The 21557-nt window shown below is 38.4% G+C and overlaps 1 protein-coding gene and 1 long non-coding RNA gene across 2 annotated transcripts; one reads left to right on the forward strand and one right to left on the reverse strand.

The window, feature by feature from the left end:
- Positions 1–286: 286 nt before the first annotated feature.
- LOC120111421 (uncharacterized) lies at positions 287–4947 on the reverse strand. The gene is made up of 3 exons (XR_016397790.1): positions 4587–4947; positions 4036–4154; positions 287–3203 (listed from the first exon to the last, which is right to left on the reverse strand). It is a non-coding gene; the product is annotated as an uncharacterized LOC120111421 (long non-coding RNA).
- A 12895-nt stretch (positions 4948–17842) lies between these two features.
- LOC103711368 (zinc finger protein WIP2-like) lies at positions 17843–20529 on the forward strand. Its single transcript, XM_008797478.6, has 2 exons — positions 17843–18494; positions 19779–20529. Exons 1-2 carry the CDS (start codon positions 17940–17942, stop codon positions 20214–20216), a joined length of 993 nt encoding a protein of 330 aa, XP_008795700.1. The 5' UTR covers positions 17843–17939; the 3' UTR covers positions 20217–20529.
- The last annotated feature ends 1028 nt before the right edge of the window (positions 20530–21557 follow it).

Genomic DNA, 21557 nt, shown 5'->3' on the forward strand with positions numbered 1-21557 from the left:
GAATAATTAAACGTTCATAGGGGCCTCCTTTTAACTTTAATGTACTGCGACTTAAAAGGACTCGTACATAAATAAATTCCTTAATAGATACTTTGAAGTAAATATTGCCTCGTATTTATGACACAGCGGTCCGGCAAGAAAAATTGGACAATTGACTTATTAAAACTCCCGCCAGAATAGTTAAAACTTGCGACTTAGGGACTTATACGCAATTAAACATTTCATTAAGATTTTATAAGTAATTTTGCTTCAATCCTTCCCCCTCTCCTCCCAACTTTTTCTCCTTTCTCGCCTCTTGTTGGCCTTCTCCACCTCGAATCCATGGCGACCACTGGCGTCCCTACATCCGGATCCTTCTTCAATTGCTGCCATCAACTACTCCAGTTGCCGCTGCAAAGATCTCCTTTTCCTCTCTCTCATCCCCTATGAACTCTGATCTTGAAGCTCGACCCATCATTGCCTCCACATCGGCGGCTTGAGGAAGTCTTCAATGGAAAGCTGAAATAGTGGTGGAAACCCTAAATTTTGCCATCTTTCATTGAAGGTTCCTCTTTCTCTCGGCGCCCGAGAATTCTGATCTACAAGTTCGACCAATCATCGCCTCCACATCGGTGGCTCAGGGAGTTTGCAATGGAACTATGAAATGGTGGTGAAAATCCTTAGGTTTTTCATCTTCCATTAAAAGTCTGCAACCTGCTTCCTTTCCTCTTCTATCTCGTGAAAAATGAAATCTTTTATGATCAAAGAAAATGCGCCTCACTAATCATAAATTTTTTAGTTAATAGAGCATGTGAAGTAGATCTTCGTAAATTACTCAAAAACCTTGTAGTTAATTTCTAATGGGGATGTTAATATATAAATTTATCATTTTTCCATTTTTTAAATAAAATGTGATGTTCTTCATATGGAGAAAAGTTTGAGATGGTTTTAGCATGGGTATTTGCCAGTGGAGATGGCCTTAACAAAAAGGTGTGCCTCTCGAAGAAAAGGAGCAGAAAAAAATGGAAAGTTCTATATGATAAGATACATGATAAGCGATTACTATTTAGAAAGTAAAAATAAGAGTTATCCAATTTTTTGGGGCTTGGCGGCACTCAAACCAAGGGAGCTAATCACCTGTGAGAAGATAAACTGCTTCAGTTGATGTGATCATGGTTCTCCATCAATCACCCTTCTATCTTGATAAGTGCATCATCATCATCATCATCATTATCATCATTATTTGGCATACACATCATTCTATCTATCTCCTAGTAGTATCTGTATCTCAACTTAAAGTGAGATGCATTAAGGAATGTTTTTGTTTGAGTAATAAAGTGTATATCCATCAAGCACCCTTCTAAAAGTACAAACCATTTCTCTATATTTGTACTCTAGTTAATTTGATTTTTAATACTATGTATGAATATATACAAGTAAAATGTGAGTACCTTTTTTACTTCAGTTATAAAGATTCTGTCCTTCTAGCGTCCTTCCTTCGTGATAGTGCCCCACATGATTTGCTACCCCTCAAAAAAAAAAAAAAAAAAAAGTAATGCTATACATAAGAATATGTATGCATAAAATGAGAGCATATTCTGTACCTTCTCTGTTCTATGATAAAGAGACTGCCATTGTGGGTAAGAAGGTGGGAGTTTTAAGACTCCATCCATCAAACACTTATTCTTCATGATAAATGCACCCATATTTTGTCATACTTATTTCTATTCTTGTGTAAAAAATATATACTCACAAAAAAACAATAGATCTAGGAAATCTATTTATTTCAACAATAAATAGTCTCTGTATATATGAAAAGTAGAAGTTTAAGTCAATAACAAATTTATCAGGGCATTTTAGAATATTTCTTGTGGTCGATTAAATAAAGAGTGATAAGCCAACTTATTTTTGCTTTTAGGAGCACCATAAATAAGTACCTAAGGCTAAGAAGTACTTCTTAGATTTTTTGAAATCCTTAACTTACTTCATTACGGTGCCAAAGAACAGGGTTGGCAAAATGAAGCTCGATAAGTGTGCTTTAAGACTTGCATGGATGAAGACTTCTCAAATCTATGAGGAACGAACTTGAGCAAATTATAATGTCAACGAAGAATTGTCAATCTTACAAACAAGAAAAATAGCTAGCAAGTTTAATTACTCTAGCCACTACAAACAGTAGTTTCCTAGGCAAAATCTTTTTGGTAAAAAAATTATTATCATAGTAGATCTCAAAAAGATCACAATGGTTTGTTTACGAGATTATCAGTTCAACTTGCTTTGGATGACTTGATCATCCAAGATAACCAACGTGCGGTATTTGCATCTCCTTGCCTAATTGCCAGAGGCTAAAACTGTAAAAATGGCAGAAAAGTTGCTGCTCAATTTTTAAATTTTACTATGCAAGGGGAACCATGCTGCACTTCGTAATTTCTCCTGGGATGAGATCCAATTGATCAGTCTTCCAATCAGAGCTCACCATTCATTTCTATCCATATGTCTATTTACTTAAATGTGGCCTGGTTTCAGGATACAGAAGTAGTGTTTTGTGGGATGTTTAAAATCTGGTACAATTAGAGCTATATGAATTGCCGTTTTCAACAATAAAAAAAAAAAAAAAAAAAGTTGGTACAATTAGGATCCCAATGCTCAAGTATTCATGTAAACAGTAAATCTTTGAATTTGGATGTGGTGAAGGAGGTAACTTTTTTCTCCACATATGGATTCTCCAAAAATATGGATAAATTCAGTAGATGGGAAGTTCTGTTATGTGATACAAGTTGATGGGCAAGAAAATAAGATGGTTTTTTATTGTTGACACTTTCATCCAGGGCCCTGATGCTCAAATAGATATCTACATGATAAATATTGGAGCTTGTCCATGGGAAAGGGATTCCTTTCATTTAAAACAAGAAAAATTGGGCTCTAGTAGTGTCACGCCCCGTACCCAGCACCCGAATCCGGTACACGACCGGCCGCATGAGCTCTAGAGCAGTGCCCTAAAGATCATGCAAGGCCTAAGATAAACAAAAAAATTTTCAATAAATCCACTATTAATTTAGTAATTCAAATAGACAAATCCGATATGTCCAAATAAACAAATTAGCTCAATTAAAAGATTTTCAAATGTTCATCGACATCAAAGAAGGATAAACAAACTAACTAACTAATGATTCTGGTACTCGCACTCTGCGTCCATCCCATCCAAATCTATGCATCCTGCAACTCTGATAAAAAGAAAGAAGAAAAAGTAGGTGAGCTCTACAGCCCAGTAAGAATTCCTACACATCCATACCAACACAATAATAATGAATTTGAAAATCCCAACAAATCAATGCACATATCATAAGATCATATACCGGCTATCAAAAGCTCGAATAATCAGTATAAATATGCAAGTCAAATGTCAACAAAAATCCAACCACTCAAGTGTGATACGTCATACGATATCTCAAAATCTTCAATTATTGTTTTCAATACTTTCCCTTTTCATTCTCTGTTAACTTGATCCGAATCAATTATCCTTCCGACTTTGGACTACATCCCGGTCACGTTTCCGGCCCGTGACGGGGCAATCGATAGTATCACATTTCCGACCTGTGACGGGGCAATCGATAGTATCACATTTCTAGCCTGTGATGGGGCAATCGATAAGATCACATTTCCAGCATGTGACGGGGCAATCGATAATATCACATTTCCAGCCTGTGATGGGGCAATCAATACTAACGAGATAAGCCCAAAGTCTCTACTCATTTAACCAATTCACATACACACATCAATTCCTTTTTCCATCTTATATCTAGCCTAGACTAACCATGATCACGTTTCCGACCCGTGACAGGGCAATCAATATAACATGGTTAGTCCATACCATCATATCCATAAATCCAATTATGCATGTATAAGTTATACACATACATGCATCCATCATACTACCAATCACAAGCCAACACAATCAAAATATAATTTAATATAAAACTATTTTGCTTTGTCTGGATCATAGCATATCAAACATATATAGTGCAAAAATATTTATATCATGTAGGATTGACGTACAAGAATTCTTATCCTTTGTTGAAAAACTAAGACAGACTAATCACCCGCCCTCACGGCGATCTAGGAACTGGGATGCGCAGAACTCCGCTCAACGTCCTTTCGTTTAATAGATTGTTCTCCTGCAGAACCAAGACAATATTAAAAATAATCATCCAAGATAGATGACAATCCATAACCCTCAAAATTATGATCTTTCCAGATCCAAGGTTAGGGAGAGAACCCCCAACTAGAGAGAGAAAAAAAATATAATAAGAAAAGGAAAAGGGAAGAGAAGAAATCTTCCTTTCTCTCTCTCTCTCTCTTCTTCATTCTTCCCGATGGAAAGGGGGAAGATGCTTGGCAGCAAGCAGCCCATGGCCGGCGATGTCTCATGGTCGCCGGCCCATGGCGGTGCTGGCAGTGCGCCACGGCCGGCGATAGCCGGCCGGAATGGAAGAGGAAAGGCAAACCGAAACAAGGGAGTTTGGCTCACATCGATCCGGCGGCTTGCCAGCCGGATTCCCAAGGAATAGTGGCCCACGGCCAAGAGACAGGAAGGAGAGGGACCTCACCTCACCTTCGGCGAGCTCCTCCGGCGTGCCCGACGGCAAACAACCCAAGCTTCTCACAGATTTTCTTTTTCTTTTTTTTTTTTGAAAGAGCTCTCGCTTGATGCTCTAGGAGGAGAGGAATAGATTCTTTTATAGATAGAGATTGATGCAAATTAGGTAAGATTTGATCTCCCTTTTCCTCTGTTTATTTTTTTTTCTTTCCTTCCGATGGATTCGGGGAGGAGTTGAAACAGGGGAGGGAAGACTCTATTCAGGAGTCTCCCTCCCGTTTCATGTGTGTCGGGCCATCCCAGCCCCCTAAAAAAATGTGGGCCCTTACAGGTAGTAAATATACAAGCCAATTGTGCTTGTGGATATTTAATTGGAGCGAAACACATGAGCTATTTGTGGCTTTTGTAAGGTTCCATATAGGGGTGGTGGCAATTAGGTCCGGTCGGACCAGATTCAGGTTAGATCAGACACGGGAGACCAAAATTCTATTAACACAAACCCGGTCTATATATTAAACGGATCAAAAATCTAGATCTGAATCTGACCATTTTATTAAACAGATAATCCAAACTGACCTATAACAGCTTGAATCAAGTTAAAAGGGTTAAGCATTGCCACCTCTAGTTCTATTTTGATAATCACGTGGTCTTGATGTTGTCAAATCTCTGATTTTGAAAAAAAAAACATAAAAATAAAACTACCTGACTTTATTTAGCATTCTTTGTAAGAAAACAGTAGAGGGTCTTTCACTTAGATCTTTTTGATTATCATGTCTCATACCACAATATTTTTGAAGTTTGATATAATTGGACATGATGTTTAATCCATATTCATTCTAGGCGATTTTGTGTCTCAAGCCCCGTGGAGCTCATCAACCAAGACTGCATTATAGCCAACTTTATTGGCTGCTCACTTGGCAACTGGGTAGTGGGATTGATGGTGAGAAAGAGCTTAAGAGTAATCATCCTTGTCCAAGACATCTAGCTGCATTTCTTTTACCATGCAGAATTTTAAGTTATTTGATACTGTCTCAGATTTCCTAAGATGAGATGGAGGGGAGCTTATGTCATCATGAGAGACTTGCTATGCTGAAATGAAGATATGAAACTTTAACAGTGCAGGATGAGAAAATTATATATTGATTTTCCAATTTCCGAACTATATTATTCTTCTTTACTTGAAATTGCAAATACTTCTGTCAATGAGCTTGCTAGCTCAGGGATTTCTGGGATGATGGTTCTTTTGTTTCTATCATATCTTTTTACCTATTCTACTCCGTTCGTTTTTAAATCAATAAAAAAGTATACAATTCACAAAATAGGGTCTGCTGGTTTAGAAACAAATGGCCCATAACTTAGCATTTGGAGATCTTCCACAACTATGATACAAGAAAATGAGTTGATGGGAGGGATCAGAAGCATCTTGCATTATGGAAACGTATTTAGACGCAGTCTTGGGAACATTACTTAAAAGAAACTGCAAAGATTTTCTTATACCCAATTATGGTGGTGTGCTACTTGTTTAAATAGGCAGATAATAGGATGTGTAGTCACAATATGGGATGAAGAATAAAGTTTCAGATTTTTGCAACTTTATAAACACATTAAAATGACCTCATTAACAGGAAAGTTTGGGGTTCAAATTAGAGTGAAATTGATGCAAGAATAGTTTCTTTGTTTTTTCTCCTTTGGGGTCTCATCTCCTCTTCTGTATATTCATTTCAATCTATCAACGACATGAGAGGGATCCATTTTGTTCAAAAAATCAGTGGGATGTAACAAGTGAAAAATATAAAATATATAAATAAATCTACCTCATTCTATCAGCTTAAGCTTTCAACATGGTATCAGAGCAGAGGTCTTGAGTTCGAACTCTGACTCTGCACTCTTTAACCCCATTATTAAAAATTTCACATGTTAGGCTCACCCATTAAAGAAAAGTCCGGCCCACATGTGAGGGGAAGTGTTAGAAAATATAAAATATATAAATAAATCTACCTCATCCTATCAGCTTAAGCTTTTGGGATAAGTGGTGATTTCAACAGTAACACCAAGTGAAAAAAAAAATATTATAATAGCTTTTATCTTCAATGTAGAGAGTAATAGGATATAGGAAGATTAGTGAATAAAGAGGAAACAAAACAATGGATGAAAATTATTTGAGGAACATATGTCAAATGAATAAATTCTATTGAAATTCACATCCATAATTGTTGCTCAGCATCCATCATCGATGTTAAGCATCGCATTTTTCCATGGGCATGATCCTCTTCTCTTTTTCCTTCAAAATGGATTCATATATGCATAAATATTTTTTTTATTTTTCTCCTTTCCTTTGTTTTCCCTTTTTATATTGATCTTTTGAATTCATTTTGAGGCTTTTAATGCAAATAACCTCCATTTATAGTTAATATAATTTACTGAGATGCAGTGTTTTTTTTATACACATTCTTAATTGGTTTGATTTGATGATTGGGAGAATGTAGTAATTATTTTATGATTAATATGGATGCATTGCATGATGTATATGACACTTTGATGTCCATAGTTTCACTGTTAGTGGTTTCATATTCTCCTGCTACTTATTTGATATTGCACTCCAATTGACCTGTAAAATGCCAACTTCATTTATTATTTCAATTAAGTGGTAGCTATATTGCCTTCTTGTTGCTTTCAATTCCTAAGCTTCGAGGCACTGATGTAATGTTAGTAGTGCTTCCATTTTGTATCGACTTATGCAGGAACAGTAGTCAAGATCGTTGAATGGGATAATTCATTAAGGTGGGGTACTTAACACGGCCTATATCTTCTGTTGGCTCCTGTATGCAGTTGCTTTCTTTGTATTAAATGATTTTATCTGATTTTTGGTGGTGCAATTTTATTATCATAGATCCATTGGTAGTCCTTTTTTTTTTTTTTCTGAATGAGGTCTGTACCAGTGGTTCTAGTTTATTGTTTTCTAAAGTTACCTTCAGCAGAGAGGAAATTTACAGATCATGAAAATTAACAGGCTGCAAAGTTTTTCATGTTTGTTGTTCTTTTCATGTGCTTCTGTTCTGTGGATCAAGTGGTGAGCCATAAACTAGGATGACAAGGTAAGCAGCAATGCTTCAGCAACTTACTACTAGGAGGTATGTATCATGAGCTTGCATTTTTTTTCATCAATGTTGAGGCCTTCAATTTTTGTCATTGATAATTTGCCAGACTTATTTCTCTGTGAATAAATTGATTGTGCTCACTATTTAGTTTTTGTGATGGAAGTGTTATCACATTAATATAGTTCCTCATTACACATTGAAGTTTGATCCATCAAAGTTCAAGAGAATGTTGTGCAACCACTGAACAACTTGATGTCAACCCTCTGTAACTCTACTGGGCCAGCCATCAGTTGGCGTGTGCATGTGCGTTTGTGTGTGTGTGTGAGAGAGAGAGAGAGGGAGGGAGAGGCGTATGAAGACCTTCTCTGGGAAATATTAATTGGTTGGGCCTTATTTTGGAGAAATTTCTCTGTAATTGATTGACTGTACTTAATGCTAGCTAACTGTGCTTGGTTGGAATGGGATCCATGTTTAAATTTCCTTCCGTTTCTCCTTGTTTTGTTAGTTTTCCAACTTAAAATGAAGACAAGATCTGGTTGGCTTATCAATGTACAAATACAATGCCCACATGGTGGAGCATAACAGAGTATAACTTGAACCTCTCCTGCTGCATGCGTCAATAACCATGCATGTGGCCTTAAATTATATGGTCTCCTTCTTGTATTTTGTCTTCCTCTTTGAAATTTGTTCACCTCCAAAGTCAAATTTGGCGTCTGATAATGTTTCCTACTTCCTAGATTTTGTTGGTGTATATAGGCTTAAAATAGGATGGCAAGGATGATGCATTACATTGGATGAGCATGCGTTGCAGGGAGTCTGGAAGATAATATTGACATGCTTGTTATGTCGGAGGAAGGAGAGTTTTCCTTTAACATTGCTAGATCGAGGAAATCTTTGGAGCAAGGGGTTGCATCAAGTAAGATATAAAAAAAAAATGTTTGAAATGGCACGAACACATAAGCCACAGGTTAGAGATGGTGTGATGAAGAAAATAGTTTTGTATTAAGGAGTAGGAACAGAAATCTTTTAATAAAGTCTGCAGTGAGACATGCCTTATACAATGTTATCTTGTAGGGATTAGCCTCAAAAAGACTGATGTGAAACTGATCCATAAGTTTTTGACTGCAAAATGATAGATTAATACTTTTCTTTTAATTAAAATTTTCTGAAGAGACAATACTCTTTCTTTTTCAATCAATGTCAGAGGAAAAAAATCAGACCCATATGTTGGAACCTCTGCTGGCTAGCACCTACCTCTAGAAGGGATCTCAAGTTCAAACCTGAACTTTAGGAAATAACCATACAAAGAAAGCTACTTAATTTGCTTTCATTACCATCATTACTTGGTCATTCTAACCATTCTTGATCATTGATTAATGGAAGATGAGATAACATGATGATATGATGATTTCGATCGGACAAAAGCCTTTCAGTTAATATAAAACACCGTAAAAGAAATACTTTCGTCTCCAAAAAGATAGAAGGGACCGGTATGATATGATAACTGGGGATTGTTGCCTTTGTCATAAAAGAGTTATTAGATTGCCAATCCTTCCTACCTTCTACCACACATTTTTCTTGAGAGTTTATTGCTCATGTGATGTGTAACTGTTAGCACTGGTGATGTCTGAATCAGATGCCCTACAACATGTTTAACTTGCATTACATCTTTACCCAACAAATTATAATTAAAGACATCCGGAACTTCTGATTATCCGATTCAACGGGTTGAGCAGATTAGGTTTTTAGGTTCAAATTTTATCAAGTTTTGGGAAATCATATCCATGTAAAGCATACTACAGAATCATGTGAGGTATTTTCAGGCTACTTAGCATTGGTTGCAATTGTATGATCCATGCTTGAACTAAAATAGTCTAGGGTTCAGTCAAGCAGGCCATTGGCTCATATTTGCGCTTACGATGTTCATTTTTAAACTGGCCTTAGCTTGCATTCAAATTAACTGATGCTATCTAAATTAAGCTCAATTATAGTTTAGAAAGTCTTGAACCAAAAAGCATCACAATTTGGTTTAGATGGTCATTTTTAACTTCTAGGCTGGTTTTTGCTTGATGGAAGATTAACTAGAGTGATAGCAAGCCCAATCAGGAAGGTGCTTGTATTGTTAGATGATATTGGAATGCTCAGAACCCAAGAAAGAAGGCTAACCTATCCTTACTGCAGTGACCATAAGTTGAATTGGCCCTGAAAGTGATTGCGAGCTATCATCTCTGAAACGAATAAATGGGTGTAGGAAGACAGAGATTTGCCAACAACCCTCGGAGACAGGTTATGGGTTTGAGTCCCTTTCAATTTGGCCTCTCTTGAATACATTACACTGAGAGATGAGAATGCCCTGTTCATGTCTGATGTGACCAAGAGAGATCTCATGTGATTGATGAATGATCGACGCAGTCATCAGAGTTGATGGTGGAAGAGGATTGAGTACATCATAAGAAATGGTGTTCTCCGACAGGAGTCCAAGAGCTTGCTGAACTTATAAGCACGCTTTCAAGTGAATGACAGCCACATGCTCCATTCATGGAACCTTAGATCTCGTAACAGTGGCGAGGTCCCCCATTCTACTCCCGATATAGGACCCATAAGGCAATTATAGAGGTTGTGATGCATGGTTTATAACTCTAATTCTGAGTCTCTCTCTCTCTCTCTCTATATATATATATATATATGTGTGTGTGTGTGTGTGTGTGTGTGTGTGTGTGTGTGTGTGTGTGTGTGTGTATGTATGTATGTATAGATGGGGGCAACTTTTCATTAGCAGCTCCAACATTTCACATGATCTAACTTGTGTATGGCGAGGAGATGAGGTGACGCAAAAGCTGACCGGCTTACTAGATCCGGATGGCTCTCAGAGTTTACTATCTCAGCTGTGTGATGAAAAACCAGGATTCTCTGTTTTTAAGCAAAAAAAAAAAAAGTGATATAAAAGAAAAGGTATAATAACAATTGCAAATAGGAAAGGAAAAATGCAAGCAAATGATGTTGGAACAAACAAGCCAATTATGATCTAATGCAGCATCCTTTAATGATGAGGAAAAAGGAGGAGAAAAAAAAGGAATAGAAATCTGTGGACACCGAGACAACATGCTTATTTAGTTATTTATGTATGAAAATATAATAAAGCAAGGAAAGAAAAATTTGCATCAATACTGGCGTTATCTCTAAGACAATCATCGTTGTGTATATTTTAGGTTGCTCACAAATGTTTGTAGGAAGCTTGAATTGAAAACTGAGATATTGATACAAGTTCTTCTCTTCTGAATTAGATAGATTCATTCTTTGTGCGCCCTTGTCTAGCCCGAATGATTTTATTGATTCTTTCAATTAAATCTTCCTTCCATACTAGAGGTTCTCTGTCCTCTTTGATAACATACTCACATATGGTTGACATTGTTCCTTAACATGAGCCTAGACATATCCATTCGACGTTATGATCGAAAATCTGCATCTAATCAACTCAAACCCCAGGCTAGCTAGAGCACTACGTAGAAGTTGTCTCTCTTTAGCATTCTTATCTACCTTAAATATTGCCGTAGAAGAGGGCTTTGTCTGCTTATTAAAACATTGTGAATACTTTACATGATAAAATAATTACGTTACCTCCTCACCCATGCTTCCATCTGGCCTACAATAATAATTATACATGTAAACTTTACAAGATTCTTAGATGTCATTGAGATTTAAACCCCAGGGAGGACACAAAACTACTAATCTAGAATGCACTGCCCCTCGTGCTTTCTTGGAAACACAAACGGACCGGTAACATGGAGTCAAACAAGGCACTTTTTCTTCAATTATCCTGCAAAATGGTCACTTTGCCCGCTGCCGAGTATTTTATCCGAGATTTCTGCACTTGGACGTGCCAACCCCGCCTCTGTGTGATCATTTTTTAACATAGGATTGGTTGATTTAGAGCATACTAGTATTGGAGATTTCATGCTAGTTTAGGTTGGAGGCAAGGGAAACTCGAACTTAACATAATCCACTTGCATTCAATTACTAAATCAAAAAAGCCTAGCTAGTGAGTCGTGATGCCTCTTCTATACAATTACATGTATGGAATGCCTGCGCGCAAATATGCTTAACCTGCGTACTTCTTGGTCTTAAATATTTCGACCATGTTGTTGTAATTAGAAAGTTTTCATTTAAATGATCTATCATTGATTTTAAATTATTAAATATTACTAAATTTTATTTGCAATCTAATCCTAAGCAAAACTACGGCACACATGCTTAGCATTGCTATTGACGGTGATAAGAATGCATTCTATCTATCTTCATTTCCAAGTGATGAGCTTCTAATTAATGGTATGATGTTTTTTTGTCGCCGCTTATTCGCATCCCTCCAAACTGGTAAATAGTACATAGAATCTTGAGTCTAGTGTGTCGTATCTTTGTTCGATATTTCTTTCCTATCTTCTCGAGCGGACTCGACAAATTTTATATAAAATTACAATAAAATTGCTTTCATTTGGTAAGATATACGCTGTTGGAGAGGTTTTTTTTCTTTCATAAACAATGCTCTTAATCAATTTAGGAGTCATGCAATCTTAATCAAATTTTAGATAGGGGAAGGAACTTTAGACAGCACGATGGAAGACATTTGACTCTTCTTAATTAATTGCTAAAAAAGAGAACTGCAATGAGAGAATGGTTGAAACTACATATATATTAATTTCTCTGGTCAATTTTGTTGTCCCTTCAACTAAAATCCAACCCATCCGAGCTCCTAGAATTAATTTTATTGAAGTTGTGAATTGTGATGGCCTTTTAGCCCGTTTGCTAATACATGAATGTGGCACCATTCTTGAGCCCCGGCTTAGCTTCTTCGCAATTGGAGCAACTGGAATTGATCAGATGCCACCTTGCAGCGAGGAGACTGACAATGCTATGACACCTCATGAATCATAAGGAACATGTTTAGTCTCAATGCATTAACGCCATGCTTCACAAAATTCATAGCCATTCCCTTTAATTGCATTTGCCAGCATTCATTAATTACACTGTGTACAACATCGCAGGAGCTCTTAAGCAGTTGCCAAAGCTGTCAGTCATTTCTTGAGCAATAAAACAATCAGATATTAAAAGCTTGCTCTTCTATGGTCAGTGCAGTGTATTTCTTTTGAGAGGAAATGCACACCGTGAGCTTGCAAGCCACGTCCAACTCTACAGTTTGAGAAACCAGCTCCAAGCTTCTTTAATAGCCACCAAATTAATTAGGAGTTTCTCCAGTTGACAGAATGTAAGGAATCATCTGATTCAGATTATGTGAGGTTTTAAGATAACGTTCATGCCCTCTGTAATAACACTCAAAAGAGTTTATAAGGTTTACTTTGAAAGCTTGAATTCAATTAACCAAAGTGAAAAAATACCAGATGGTCCAGCTAGCTACTCATGATGATATGGCTGGTTTGTAAGGAGGCACAGGCAAAGTGAAAGGGAAATAAAGGATGAAAATTACGACACTTGGAGACAAGGAAGCATGTTTTTTGTACCCATGCACCTTTACACACACCACATCCACTCTAAAGAGTAGGAACACCTTGAAGAGTTCCAATATATATATTTAAATCATTCATGTGGCTACCCAATCCTGCAAAAATGGAGACATAGAGAACCACCCTCTTTCCCCTAAACCCGTTCCCCCATATTGCAGTTAATGCTTGCATAAATTAACATAGCCTCCCAAGACTACAAGATCAACTCGCACATAGGGCCCCATCCTAACATGGCTTCGGTACATCAGGTGCGCCCCACACGGCCTAGCTTTGCAGAAATATGTTGCCTTAGTATTCAAGCCCATGACAGCATATTTTGTTGTGCATCATAACACACGCTTTTGCTTCCATGCCACCTTCTTCCTCCCCTTCCCACAATCACTTGCCTTGAATGAAACAGCCTCCACCTTTGTCTTTTAATACAAGAAGCATACAACACATGACTCTCTCTCTCTCTCTCTATCTCTCTCCATCTACTGTTCCAATTCAATGGTCTCACTGTTTGTATGCTTGTATATACCCTGACCCTTGCGTGTCGGTTGGGAATATCTCCTAAAACTTTGCCGCCTCCTCCAGTTGCTACAGCAGAAGAGAACGATGCCACTGTTTGCGCTGCCGATTGCCATGGGGCGGCACAGTAGCCCGCATTAGGGATGCTTGGGAGTTGGGACCGCTGCACAGCGCCCACGGGCTCATAGCCTGGTCCCTCTTGCATGGCCATCCGATAATGATCCTCGACGGCAAGTGCTCCAGCTTCGGACCAATTATTTTGTGTACGTACGTAGTATGTAGAATCGTATTACGATATCTATGCAAAGCTGGCACCAAGCTAGGCTTCCAAAGGCTGAAATCCCGGCTATAAGTCAGTGTGCATGCAGCTGATATCGACATGAACATTTATCTCGCCAGCTTGGAAAGCTGAAGGATCCCGAAAGAACCAACAACACATCCTGGTATTTACACTGATATACAACAAATTAACTGGCTGTCGAAAATATTAGTCAAATAAGAGGGATAGATTACTACTGGAGGGTGCCAACTAGTGCAGTTGATAAAGCCTTGCTATCTTGATATAATATCAAGGATATAGGTTCGAGTACCACCCTCAAAAATGGGCATTAATAAATAAAATCTTTATTATGTATAAATTGAGAAATATCACAAAAACAGTGCCTATATATATATATATAGAGAGAGAGAGAGAGAGAGAGACTTGGTTACAAGATCAAAACCCTGGTTGGTACGGTTCATTTGTGTGAGAGAGAGATTCATGAAACATCATGTAGTGTTTCCCCCTCACTTTGACTTAGATACTTGGAATCAATGGAGTTTGATGGGAGACATCAAATTGCTTGCATTGTTTCGCCAAAAAAAACAAGCTGTTTGATACAAAATTATTGGGCAAGATCGTGGACTATATGAATATGGTGATATGTCTTTATTATGATTGTAGCATCATGGTAGTTCCATGATTTTACAGTGATGACAACCTTAAGAATTACAATCCGATAACAATTAATTTCCTTGTGATTGGTGCCGGGTTCCAATCAACTCTTCTTGTTCTTTTTTGTGTGCGCGCGCGCGTGTGCTCCTTTTTTCTTGGGTTTTTTGTGCTGGGAGAACATCAAGAGATTCTTATGTCTATAAGATTTCATGAGTTTTAGAAGCTGATATAGAAGAATAGATGGACTGCATATATAAGTCAGATGACAATGTGGTGAGTTTTCATGTAATTTGGCCAAATTGTCTGTTTGCTACGTTTCGTCAACACTTAGACCCCACATACAATATGCTAAACCTATTTAATTTAGTTGGAACGATTAAATGATTGAACTCTGGTCCAACTCTAGCTATAGGCATTGTTGATCGAAGCATAAACATTAGTTACTATCTTTCTTATCATTAGCTAGCCGAAAGAAAATCTTATCATTAGCTTAATTCCAATAAAAGCTTTTAGAAAGCTATGTTGAAAAGAGACTAATTACTGTGAAGAAATTATGATGTGTTGTGTATCTTTAATTATTAATATCCTATAAAGGAAAATTTAACCAAATGTCCAATCATCGGTCATCAGCTACCTTTTAAGGTAACTTTGGACTGATAATGTTACGCTAAGGAAAATGCTTCTTGGGGCACCCTTTATGTGCTACAAAATGTTCATTGGGCCAACAACTGCCGATCTTGCAACTCCATGAACAACTAACCCCTGTATTTGCCGACAAATTCGATGAGATGACCAATACCCTCTTCCCTAGAGAATTGCTTATGTACATAATGGGATCCCCATAGCATTACTCTTCACTAAATGCATCTTGGATTGGTTCTTGCTCTTTTTCTTTGTTAGAGAGAGAGAGAGAAGAAAAAAAAAAAGGGGTATGAACCCAAAATTTTTAATTATTATGTAATGTAATTCTAAAAATTCAATATTGATATCCTATGATGATGTTATAATATAAACTACAGTTGATTGACTCCACCTATCTTGACACGCTTCTAAAATTGCTCTCATGTTTTCTCTTCTTATGTGCATTGCATGTGCCAAACTCCCAAAGAACTCATCAATTTGATCTAGTTGTCCTAAGACCACTTATCTATATCTACCAAATTGGATGTTCCCATCTTCAACCAATATGCCCCACTCCATTTAATTCATGATTCAAAGGAGATGAAATAAGAGTTCATTAGCCAAAATTAGAGTATTTATTAAGTCTATAAATAAAAGAGAAACATTTGGCTATACATAGAATCATAGCTATTATGCATCTCTCTTTTGCATTGCACATATTCAACTCCCAAATAGGAGCTGATAACATTTTTCCACAATCAAAACAAAAAAAATCTAGCCACCAACATGCACACATACAAATATATATATATATATATATATATATATATATATATATATATATATATATATATATATAACTATGCTTCATAAGCGAAAAGGGTATCTGCTCCTTTCAATTCCGAAATTAGTGATAGAATATTTAAATCAAAGATGCATATTGTACCACTAAAAATACCTAGAAATCAAAATTCACATTTTGTTGATTTCTAACCTATGCATCATATAGATATGATTTTCGACGGTATCTATTATCCGGTATTGTAAAATATATAATAAAGCATTTATATTAAAAAATCATCTTATTGATTATAATATATACATATATATATATAAATTAAAAATCAATAAATTTTAATATTTAGACCATATCAAAAATGATGTCATATAATTTAATCATTCATTTTGCTTCCGCTTAATACATAAGTTAGATATCATCAAATACGTAATTTTTGGTTTTTAGGTATTTTCATGGTATAGATAATAATTAACTGTTTGGACGTCTCATTATTAATTTTGATATCGAGAGAAATAAATACCTTTTCTTCTCAAGAGGACAAGAATAATCATCTCTCTCCATCTAACAACTAATACATTGACTTCTAAGCTTACTAGAAGCCAGAAAGCCCTGCTATGTATAAAACATATTTATAGATACAACTGACCTGGGCCCAATCATTGCGTGTCAAAATCAGATGTTGCCCATAAAAACTTTGGATACCATCCCTTCCATGTGTAGGTTGATTAAAAAGGATAGCCCACACCATGGGAAAAAAAAAAAAATAATCCATTGCTCTACATGCCGTGGGCCAAAGGATCACCGATACGTACTTGTTTGCTCTAAGAGACTCGTCTTGCTCGTGAGAGATTGTTTTGCTTTCCAGAATCCATAACAGGCGGAATGGAGCCGAGCTATCGGCTCGGAGCCGGGACGCGGCCGGGGTTTCAACGGTGTGAACGGGGGACGTAGGGAAGGAGTGCATGGGATCCGGACTACGGCTGGAGAGAGGATGGGCTTCGAGCGCAGGAAACGAAGAGGTGTCGGCTTCGGGATGAGGGCGTGGCGGGCTCGTCCCGAGCCGAGCCGACCGGGGCGCGCCCACCGAAGCAAATGCCGGGATGGGGAGGAACCGCCTCCCATCCCCAGCGAAACCAAGCATTCGAGGTGGAAAAGGTTTAACCCTTCAGATATAATAAACAAGCATTAAAGAAGTGGCACAGCAAAATGCTCCCTTCTCTCTCTTATATCTTTTTAGGGTGGGAGACTATGTTTAACCCTAGTCTCTAACTTTGTTTTTGCGCTAACTCCATTTCTAATCTTACTTTATTAATTTTATTCCCTTTGGTTGATTGGTTTGGATCTTTTGGTATGTATAAGGTTTTTCCCCTTCCATGTTTGGGTGGAGGTGCGAGTTTTTCTTCAGTGTACTTGAACCCCCACCCCCCACCAAAAAAAAAGAATAAAAAAATAAAAAAAATTAAAAGTGTTGATATTTTGGTCCGGGCAACCGCAAAAGAGTTCTCTTGTTCCATCAAGTCCCTATATTATTGTTATGTTTGTATCCATCCCTCTTCTTCTCCTTAATTTGCTTTTATATTTTCCCCCAACTAGATACTTTCCTTTCTCTATGTAAAAGTCATCCACTTGGTTCCTTTAATAATTTTTTAATCAGTGAGCTTTTACTATCCTTTACGTACTTTGGGTTATTTTTATTGTTGTTGGTGGTGTAATACTCTCTCTAACGCGCATCCCTTCGATTCCTTATTTCTTTGATCTCCTTTTACACTTTTGTGTTGTCTTTACTTTCTGGTGGTCTATACTACTCTCTCTCTCTCTCTCTCTCTCTATAATAACCTTTCCGTCCACAAATCCATCCCTCTCGTCTCTTTCCAGACCTCCAGCCATGGCAGACCCCTACAGCAATTTCTTCAAAGGATACTGCAATTACTACCCTTACTCCTCCAACCCTGCAACCCCTCCAATTGCCATCCCCGCCTACAACAACTTCTACAACACGCACAGCTGCGGCAACCACAACCCCCACCTCCCAACCCCTCCCCCCTCTCCTCCCCTCAGAGAGGCTCTCCCTCTCCTTAGGCTCAGCCCAACAAGGCCCCCGGAGGAGGAGGACACCTCGTGCAGCGAAGCCAAGAACAAAGCCATGAGCATTAATGATGAAGCCGATGATGGTGATGACCAGGCTGTGACTGTGGCCCTCCGCATAGGCCTCCCAAACCCCGGTGCAGCTGATCTCATCTCCACAATCTCCTCCGCCCCAGAGGACAGTGGAGACAAAGAAGCAGAAGGTGGCGATGAAGTGGCTCCTTTATGCTACCCTATAGGAAGGCTCAACAAGGGCCAGTATTGGATCCCCACCCCTTCTCAGATCCTTATTGGTCCCACCCAGTTCTCCTGCCCTGTGTGCTTGAAGACCTTCAACAGATACAACAACATGCAGGTGATCCATCTCTTCCCCCCTTCTCCTCTTTTGAGTTTTTTGTCATGGGATCTGGGGCTTTCTGTATCACACATATTTTGTGCTTTAAGGCCTTTGCATGGTAAAGAGGTGCGGGATGTTATGTGACGCCTGTCTAGATGTCTGGTGTCTGGTCTAATTGAGGCCGCGATCCATAGGACCTCCCCTTTTTATGTGATTGAACTACACTTGGGCAATGTTCCTCATGCTTTTGGCGCTTTTGGAGTTTGCGTTTTTATTAGGCTTTGCCTACTGTGAAGCTACTGAAAAGATTTCCAGTTCTTTCAGGTTGGCTCAGATCATCTATACATGGCCTGTAAAGAAAAACTGGACTGATCACTAATCTACTGATACTCCCTGACCCAGAGAAACCAGTCCTTGCCAAGACTTCTAGCTATTTCGGTGGCTTCTCCTCAGAACAACACGAGATCTGCACCCCTCCCCCACCCTCCCCTCTCTCTCTCTCTCTCTCTGCGTGTGTTAAGATGTTCTTTTTTTTTGCTGGATGTAAGAGGTTCTTTGCAGTGAACTTTCTTTGACACTCATAGTTTAATGCGATTCCCTACTTTCAAGTTTTTTTTGACTGATCACAAAAACCAAAATGCAACAGTTCTTATTCACCAGCAAAAGACCAAAAGAGGAGGGCATCATTTATCACCATCATTTTTGTAGAGGCCCCTCATGTCCGGAGGAATAATTCTATCTTTCTTGCCATGATAGAGTTCATATCCAAGCTTCTAAGCAAAGAGAATGTCAAAACTGCAATGACAAATATTCCAAAGAGGAACATTATATTCTTTGCGGTATTTCTTATGCAAAATAGTGCAAATACTTGTGTCATGAAAATATATATATCTCGTCATACTAGAAATCATATCGAAGCTTCTCGACAAAAAGAATTTGACATTCTACATCAACATCATAAATTGTTCTCAAGGGCAACAACTTAGTCCTTGCCCGAATTCCCCAGTTATTCTTATCCAAAGTCGCGGATGTGCTGTTGTCAACCTTTATTCTGGAATTCCTATCTTAGCTTCTCAACGAAAGATCAAACATGGGGGGGGGGGGGGGGGGGGGGGGGGTGGGAAACATAGTGCACATGTTAATAACCAAAGTAATCTATTGAGAAGTAATAACCTCAATATTTTTAGGAGCACTCATCTTCGGGCATATGCATAATGGATTTATAACCCTTTCTAAGGTTCTCACTAGAATAAGAAGTATCGATCTCCTGACTGCTTTTATTTCATGGGGGTGTAACAATAGATGCATATGTGGGGGCACGGATCACAATATAGGAAGGGCCCAGAATCTTTGAGGGGCATCCAGCCGACTGCAATGCTGAGGCTCCCATGCTATTGCTGCGCGCCGGGGTGCCGGAACAACATAGACCATCCAAGATCGAAGCCACTGAAGGACTTCAGGACCCTCCAGACCCACTACAAAAGGAAGCATGGGATCAAGCCCTTCATGTGCCGGAAGTGTGGCAAGGCCTTTGCAGTGAGGGGAGACTGGAGGACCCATGAGAAGAACTGTGGCAAGCTCTGGTACTGCATCTGTGGATCCGACTTCAAGCACAAGAGGTCGCTGAAGGACCACATCAAGGCCTTTGGGCATGGGCATGCAGCATATGGCATCGACTGCTTTGAAGAGGACGATGAACCATCATCCGAGATTGAACAAGATGGTGATCCGTCGCGATGAGTGGAGGGCAGTACAGAAGAAGTGGGTTTGGAGTTGGGTATATGGTTTGATAGGTTTTAGGTGGGGAATCGCCTCTGTCAAATGTGACAAGCTCTCTTAGTATCCAGTTGATCTGGTTAATTGGGGGGTGTTCTTTGTTCCCCTTGTTCTGGTTTTAGTATCAGATGAATATAAAAGCATTGTAGGCCAATGGCTTGTAAATGGAGTTGCCTTAGCTTAGTTTATCTTTCTTTGAACTTGGTTCGTGCAAGTACTAATGTACTAATTTGTTAGATGACATAGAGAGCATAGAATTGAGTTATGAGGTTCTCAAGTTTTTGGGCGACACTTCTCTTTTGCTTTCCCAGTTCCATCAGCAATGTATCCTTCTCTACTGTTGCTTGCCTGATTTAGTTGTCTTCTGTCCTTTCCTGGTCTCTCCTCTTACCCAAAACTGAGAGCTTACAGAGAGAGAAAGCAATGGTTCACCATATTGACAGTCTGTTCCTCTCAAACGTGGTCATAATTTCTTTCACCCTTTCTTTCTTTATTTTATTTTATTTTATTTTACTTTGAGTTCTACGTACATTTGCAGCACTAACACACCAATGTCAAGCCCATCTCTACTAAATGCATGCAGTTTGCTTTTGGTTCATAGGAATTGAATAGCGGATGCCCTTTTCATATCTTCTTCTTCTTTTCTTTTTTTTCCTTCCTTCAGAAGTTCTTGTGATAACTATCGAACATTCAAATCTCAACTCTGAAATACTTCTTACCTAAGAACATGTCGCTTGCATTTAAAGCTTCTATGTTGTCTTACAGCAAGAAAGGATTCTTTTTGTTTGTCAATCTTTTTTCAAAATATTTTGCTAGTTTCTCATGTTTGCAACCTTTCAGATGCCAAACTAACATTGTCAAGGCTTTTTCTTTCTTCTTCCTATAAACAGGCAATTCATCTATTGAATGCTTCCGTTGTCAAATACTCTAATATCTACTTCAATTCTTTCCCATTACTCGGTATCTCATACGTCATGATACCAGAAGGACGGGATGCTACTTTTACATCGCAAGCCTAGCTCTGCGTTCTTCTTTCTCTAAGTTCCAACATTTCATTCCCACAAAAAGAATCCCATCCTTCCACCCCTTTCAGGCCTTGGATATGCCTTTCCCATAAAGGAAAGGAGGATAAGCTCTGGAGATGATTCCAGGTGTAGCAAGCTTCTCTAACAAAATAGGTATTCTTAGCCACATATTTCGTAGCCATGCGTGGATCTTTCACCAACTCAGACTTTTCTCCTTTTTTTTGAAAAAAAAATTCTACGTTCTGTCATGCCTTCCCACAACAAAATCTAACAAGTCCTG

This window comes from Phoenix dactylifera, chromosome 11 (genome assembly GCF_051530095.1).
Source record: "Phoenix dactylifera cultivar Ajwa chromosome 11, Ajwa_hap1_PhDact_Kaust_v1.1, whole genome shotgun sequence".
In the NCBI taxonomy this organism is placed as follows: Eukaryota; Viridiplantae; Streptophyta; class Magnoliopsida; order Arecales; family Arecaceae; genus Phoenix; species Phoenix dactylifera.